At 33.6% G+C, this 7,418-nt stretch overlaps 1 protein-coding gene across 2 annotated transcripts; it reads right to left on the bottom strand.

Moving 5' to 3' along the window:
• Positions 1,281–6,534, bottom strand: LOC109361032 (LIMR family protein At5g01460). Of its 2 annotated transcripts, XM_019606326.1 has the most exons (15): positions 5,947–6,534; positions 5,732–5,817; positions 4,796–4,917; positions 4,573–4,683; positions 3,822–3,920; positions 3,593–3,715; positions 3,323–3,385; positions 3,171–3,235; positions 2,913–3,022; positions 2,679–2,793; positions 2,518–2,583; positions 2,059–2,169; positions 1,781–1,847; positions 1,601–1,684; positions 1,281–1,517 (listed from the first exon to the last, which is right to left on the bottom strand). In XM_019606326.1, exons 1-14 carry the CDS (start codon positions 6,294–6,296, stop codon positions 1,637–1,639), a joined length of 1,536 nt encoding a protein of 511 aa, XP_019461871.1. In that variant the 5' UTR covers positions 6,297–6,534; the 3' UTR covers positions 1,281–1,517; positions 1,601–1,636. The 2 variants fall into 2 exon arrangements, with proteins under 2 accessions (XP_019461871.1, XP_019461870.1); XM_019606325.1 differs by having other exon boundaries at positions 1,281–1,684.

Here is a 7,418-nt window from a genome sequence, read left to right as displayed (position 1 = left end):
TCACCTATTTTGTAACCCAAAAATAAATAGCCAATATAATTGTATTAAATATATGATATCCACTTTATTTAGAAATTATAAATTTCTAACAACAATATCCTTAGGAATAGCTTGTAAGGCCATATATCCTTGAACGAAGCATAATTTAGCTTAAGTAATATGTAGCAACAAAATTGAGGTTATCATTGTGAAAATATACTTCTCCCTGATGGAAATACAACTTTTAGTATATCCATGTTACTTTTCCCTGAAACTGAGGAATGGGACTAAATTAATGCTTCAATCCATTGAATAATAACAGTGGTGCTATTAGTTCCCCCGAATTTTCAAAATGAGTATTGTGAACTTGTGATTGTGACTCTATATTTGTCATTATTGCTTATTGCTTATTGCTTTTGATTTAATAAATATTAATACCAAGTATTTGGCACTACAAAATGAAAAGGAAGATCAATACCTAATATATTGAGCACATTTTAATTGAGGGAAGGTGGAGGCTTTGTTTAAGGATGAGAAAAAAATTAAATTTGAGTTCAAATTTGATGTTTTAGCAAATTAAGAAGTGATAGACATGATTAATAACAAATTAAGAAGTGATAGACATGATTAATTTGAGTTGAACTCTTTCTTTTGTATTTATATTAGACAATGTCCTTAAGGCAATTGTTAATACAACTCTTTTAACAACTAACATGATTAAATAACAAATACTTTTTGTCCTTATGTACAAATTAAACAAGGGTTAATGAGCTATTTTTTGTGAATGTGCCTTGTAGATATCAAATTGGGCTAATTAGGAAGTCTGGACCAACTAGCTTCCTGTCAAAGTATATCACTTCATGTATCATTACTTATAACTTATCAGAAAATACTTGATTATTCAACTTTTAACTTAAATACATTTTTTCTATCCATCACAACAACAAGCAGCACCTAGCACCTGCAGTAGAATAATTGTTGAGATAGATGTGCTCCCCTATATCAGCAATAGGCTTATTAGGACTGGCATGATAGCTGAGATTTGATATATAATATATTATTGACTAAATTGTACAAAACATTAATAAAAATATATATTCGACATATTGAATATATTTACCTATTTACTACTTTATTCTGTATAGAAGGTAAGGAGGCTGGATTTGCAGAAGATATAACATAACTCAATAATTACACATCAAACACAGTATGATGACACCAGAGACAAAGATGCTGTCATAAGAAACCTAATAACACAACAAATGAATGTGCTACACAAACATCTATGATCACAAGAAAACAAAATAACAACAAAAACTGGTACAGCTTTCTCTATTTGGCAAGGGTTGCATTACATCAGAGTGTACTCTAACAATACATTTAATTTACATACTTGGAAGAATGTAGAACACAAATCAAACAAACAGATGTAATAAATACACAGGTGATGAAAGAAGTACACACCAACAGCACAAACCTCAATTTAGGAAAATGATTCTACTCGGATGATCATCAGCTTACTCTATAGCTTTCAAAATGAAACAAAAAAAATAGGCCAAAACATCCGAAAATAAGAACCGCTTTAAATGATATTATGGGACAAGTTTTCTCCAATGGCTTCCCCCATAAGACACTCTTTTCCAGGTAAAGCAATGACTCATGTAGATAATTGGAACCTGCCACTGGGCTTTTTTCTTCTCCATCCCTGATATTTACAAAAATTATAAAAAACGTTTAGGATCGGCAAGAATATTAACAAACATAAAAAGGAGGAGAGAAAGATTTCCAAAAGCAAACTTACAAAGGCAGCATAATACACAAAGGTCAATCCAGCCAAAACAACAAATGCAATCTGAAATACATTGTACCTGTAATGCGACAACCAGTAAGTTAAATTCTAATTTTGGCAAGTGAAGCATGACTTCGTATAGAACCCCAATTGGAATTAAGGGATTTATTGGATTTGGAACAATGAGGGCTATCCCATTGAGTGGTCAATATTAACTCCACAACAAAGTTTCCATTTTCGCCCTATAGAATAAGACGAGTGGCAGAAGAAAGAAATTTAGATTGACTCACTTGTACAAATATTTAATTCCACGAAGAGACTCCAAAGTATGGCCAAATATTTCCTGTGCAGCAGTAGCTTGAGCATAGTAGGCAAATGCTGTGGAGCAAAACTGGATCACACTGAAAAAATAAAATAATCAAACCTTCAGCAAACATCACGGTATGACATTATATAAACTTGCTTCCTACACACTCCGAATCACTTATAATACTACTCACACGATGACTTAATTAGTTTCGATTCCTGCTAGCTACTTCAAATTTTAAAAAAAAAATAGAAGGGAGAATCAAAGCCTAACAGTATCACTGTATCACCATTTTAAACTTCTAGTATTTTGAAACTTTATCTTAATGAAATACAAAATAATAAAGATAAATATTTTAAACTTTTTTATCATACTCTGGGGCAGAAACTTTAAATTCAAGACACATAAGAGCCCCATTTGGAAATGTACGAACAATACTGACCTAATGGAACACAGGAGGATAAGGCCCACATTGAACAGAAAAGAATTCATCAGAGTCCCACCCCACCTGCAAAAGGTACATTCACATGTGAGTGGTCAATAAATGCATTAAATTACCAATAAGGAGAGTGAAATGATAAATTGACTTCAGAATTGAATTACTTCATGGGATGTATAGTAATGAAAACTAGTCTTAGCCCAAGCATCATGGCACCAGCAATCACGGCAAGGAGAAGATAGAAGCAGAAAAATGCAAATGCAGCTGTGCCAAGAAGCCCTGATAAAAAAGAAAAAACATATATTACAGCAATAACTAAATGGATATTATCATGCATTTTATCTATTATTGTATGCTGTTGAGGAAAGATAACAAAAGGCATGGCTATTCCAACATACCCCAGACATTATCTAGCTTGATAAAAACTTCATTCAAGAAGGGAGAAAGAGGAGGATCAACTAATAGATAGATAATGATATGAGCAACCCAAGCCACTGAAACAATTAGCCTGCCAGTTTTCAAAACTCAGGTTAGATATAGGAAACATAACGCTGGTCAAAATAAGAACATCTGTGTAAAATGAAATACAATGGTACAACATATCATCAAGCATCATGCAATCATGGCAACTTTTATTGTTATATATCATTGCTTACCCTAAAATTCCCAAAACAAGTTTTGCCAAATAACCGAGAACTGTTAGTGCCCATGATGTCTCAGCCTGCATTCAAGCATGACAAGTCAGTGCAAAAAATATTACACACTGTTTATGCCATGTGATTAAAAAGTTAGAAATCTGATTATCAACCTTTTCCCCTTGTGGATACATCTCTTCAAGAAGCTTTACATCTTCTTCTAATTGAAACAACTCCTAAAAAATGCAAATAGATAAGTAAATAAGTAGAAACACACAAACTATGAACAATTTAGTAACTGTATACAATATTTCTGGCACGGGCAAAAATAGCAAGCATCAAATTATGATATATAAAGCCAATGCCAACAAGGGAGTGACTCAGCATAAAATATTTAAAAGAATGCAATGAAGGCAACTAATAAATCACCAATATTTGTTTACCTTTTCTACTTCCTTCACATTTTTACGGAACTTTCTACCCTTTGAGCCACTTCTTTCTTCCTGACGGAGTGACTCAGCAGCTTTCTTCAGTTCTTTTGCTTTTTTACCCAGCTCGGTTGCTTCCTACAATAGCAACCAACGACACCATAAATATTAGTATGACGCATGATATAAGAAATACACATAATCAACAATCTTATATATCTCCTTCAGTAACAACACATAACACCTTGATATACTGTGAGCGAGTGATAACAGCCTTTGGACGCCGGATAAATGAAAATATCAGTCCCAATGGAAGACAAGCAATGCCAACGCCACCAAATATCTGGATTGAATAATGAGTGCAATGGTTATTATCAAGAATAGGGAAAGTATTACATCATGCCACGCAGTATGAAAGGCTTATTTAAAACCATAAGAAGAGATAACTTTTTCTTGCATGCAATAACTGCTAGATATTTAGGGAGGTAAGAATATATCAAGCATTGAGAAAATGATAACAGACCAATTGCTTGTTGCAGGAAAAATGGAAGAATTTGTTCTTTTCTTGTTTGGATGAGAGCAAAAATCGCAGTGGGATCCATAAAAAATCTCCTTGTGAAAAGAAAATGGGAGATAGAAAGAAATGTTTTGAATTTATACTTTCTCTAAAAATTATGTCTCGCCATACAGGCCTTGTGTATAAATATTGTTTCCTCACTTTTCTACACAACCAAACAAGAGAATCAAATTTCTCATTTCTTTCTCTCTTTGCTCTCATGATCCAAACAACAATAGAAGATAAAATGTACTTTACTCTTTCCTATGTTTTCTTTCCTCCCCTTTTCACTCGGCATCCAAATAAATGCTAAAAGAGAATAATTTATTTTAGGAAAAAAAATAAGGTTATCTGAACCAGCTTAAACCTAAGCTGAATGTGAAGCTGGAATTATAACGTCAGATAATTAAATCTCTTCAAAAATGAAGAATGAGCTTACAGCAAACAGCACAGATCCAACAATAGTAGCAAGAGCAACAACATATTCTGGAAAGGTAGCACGCATGGTCCATGTTTTCTCTGATGAGGGACTAGCAGAGTATGCTGAGCACTGTTTTAAGGACAGAAAAAAGCTAGGATGAGCAGTGTCTTTCCAAAGTCACTTCTGAAAACAACAAAATTAGAAGAAAAATAAACTATTAGGCAAAAAAAGAATAAAAAACCTGATGTACTCCACTGCCACCAATACATTGTTGACCACTGTTTAAGTCCCCCCATGAACTAGGAAATGAAGTTGTGGATGAAGAGAGATGCCTAACAGTAAAGTCCACCTTCCCAATGAGCCCTAATAATAGTAAGAGTACAATCAAACACAGGTTAAACTTAAAGCTCATGAAATCACACAGATTTAAAATGTTCAATCAAGAATAAGAGGGTGATCATACTGTATCTTTATTGGGTGGATCGTATTGTATCTTTATTGCAGGTGGATTGTGTTGTTCACTCCATATTGTTAGAATATTTTATTTTATGCAAAGAGCTTTCTAAGGACTATTCAGTTTTCAACTACATCAGAGGTTTGGAAAGGAAATAAAACAGATTCTCTAACTTGAATTTCAGACAAATTTGTCTTTGTCTGCTTGTTTTTTATCTTTTTTTCACCTAGTGGAAGACTCCCTCTTTTGTCCCTCCATCCTAAGTTAAGGAACCACAATGCCCAACACAGCATCGTTCACATAAACTACTAAACAGCTACTCCTGCTTATAATCTTACTGCTACAAAGAGCAGCCCCAAAATCAATTTCCTGTGCTTAAATCCTGTCATTTTTTGTTACCCATTAATCCACTACCAAACCACTTTTTTCTTGATCAATCACCATTTGAACATCAGTTACAAAGAAACCACAAAAAGTGACACACTGCATCAATACATGTACATCTTCTTAGTAACTATTCAACCCACATGCATTAAATACACGAAAAACGCCTTTGTTTCCTGTTCAGAGTCGTGCCAATAGAATGTCCATATAACATATCCAAATATAGAAAGTTTCCCCTAATCCTATTAGTCTTCAAAAATACACTTCAACTAACACACACAGATATGAAAAGGGTCTACTTGAAAGTTGAAATTAAACAAACACGAGCATGATACATACCATACAGAATACCCAGAATTAGAGCACATACTATCGCTGTGGTCACCATCCACAACAACGCACTCTTAATCCTCTTCCCAATACTCCTGCAAACAAATTCCACAACCATCCAACATTAATTAAACAAATCAAACTTCAAAAAAATCAGTTTTTTTTCATTCATGGTCTTCACAAAACGCTATATTCCTTTGACAAAACAAGAGACAACAACATACTTGTCTTGGTCCCCTTCATAGTAGAACATGGCGAAGGGAATAACAAAGAACACGAGGACGGCATCAACGATATAAATAGCAAGCCAGAGGGTCTTCATAGGGAGCGTGAGATTACACGCGCCGTTATAGATCGCGTGGCGACATGCCTGCCGGTTTGCGACGTCGGCGGGGAGCATGAGAATCGAAATGGCGGCAATTGAGAGACCAAAAACGACGACAAATTTGGGGAAATAGGCTTGGTTGACATCATCGGGGTGCTGGTAATTGACGAGAAGGTACACGTTGAAGAGGAACACGATGATGCAAACCACAATAGCGACGATTACAAGGGCGAGGTTGAAATCGCCCATGTTGATTCCAAGATTCGATGATCGAATCGCGGAACTGAGTGGGAAATTGAATTGGGAATTAGGGTTAGGGTTTAATGTTGTTAGATCGAGAGCGGAAAGAAAATGGAAAGAAAATGTTTTTCTCTCCGGTGGTGGTTTTGTATGGTTAGTGGTGATGGTTTTGATGGGTGGAATGAAAATACCCTTTTGTCCTTGTTAACTTAAATAAGGGGAATAACTGCTTTGGATATAGATGTAATTTTAGGTGGAATTATGGTGTGGCACTTGAAATTCAAACCAGGTTGTCTCCTAATAAAAAATAAGAGGGGTAAACGTGGGAAAGAAACGTGGAAATTAACAAAACAAATGTTCAGATTAGAAGAGGTGAGACATTTGTTGGGAATTTTTTTAATTGATAAGAATATGAACTTCATGAATATGAACTTCATTTATTAATTGTTGAATCTTAATAAATGATGCATTCAATGACCACATTTCTAAAGTTTTACATATGAATTCTAATTTGAAAGTTAAAGTAATATCTTAAAGTATTTTGAAAATATGAGAAAAGTCAATCATTAATTATCTATTTACGGAGAAGTTTTCATCTCCTTTATAGTATAAAACTAGTAGGATACCTGTACATTTGCATGAGTGATAATGCATTTTGTATGAATTTATTTAAAGAATGAAAGTATAATTGTTAATGAAAATGGTATTAAGGGTTATCTCATAAAGGATTACATTTATATATTTGATTGTTGATGTAGAGTTATTGATGAATGAGATAGTGTCAAAACCTGTTATATTAAATAAATAAAGAATTGTTACGAAAAAAAGTTTGGAAGAGAAAAATAGTTGTTGATGAATGACATACTTCTTTTGTAGGAAAAATAGTTAAAATTGAGAGAGAAAAAATCTATTTACCAAGTAGTTATCTATGTATAGATTAATAACCGTACTTAGAAAAGACATAAAATAGCATAAACAAATAGTATGTATTTAATAAAAATCGCACAAGTCGCTCCATTCTAACCATATGTAAGTAAAAATTGTGGTCAAGATCAACAATTTGAAGTGATAAATTATTAAAGTATCTAATTTCAATTAATCAATCATACTATATAATCAACCATACAAATT

The sequence above is a fragment of the Lupinus angustifolius genome, chromosome LG11 (genome assembly GCF_001865875.1).
Source record: "Lupinus angustifolius cultivar Tanjil chromosome LG11, LupAngTanjil_v1.0, whole genome shotgun sequence".
NCBI lineage: Eukaryota > Viridiplantae > Streptophyta > Magnoliopsida > Fabales > Fabaceae > Lupinus > Lupinus angustifolius.
This window is presented reverse-complemented; position numbering and strand designations above follow the sequence as displayed.

What these genes read in the sequence shown, in the direction of transcription:
- LOC109361032 (XM_019606325.1), bottom strand. Translation starts at nt 6,296, where the DNA reads ATGGGCGATTTCAACCTCGCCCTTGTAATCGTCGCTATTGTGGTTTGC. An exon ending in TATGAAGGGGACCAAGACAA is followed by an intron (nt 5,818 to 5,946) that starts GTATGTTGTTGT and finishes ATTTGTTTGCAG; the next exon opens with GAGTATTGGGAAGAGGATTA. An exon ending in CTTGTTTTGGGAATTTTAGG is followed by an intron (nt 3,023 to 3,170) that starts GTAAGCAATGAT and finishes GAAAACTGGCAG; the next exon opens with GCTAATTGTTTCAGTGGCTT.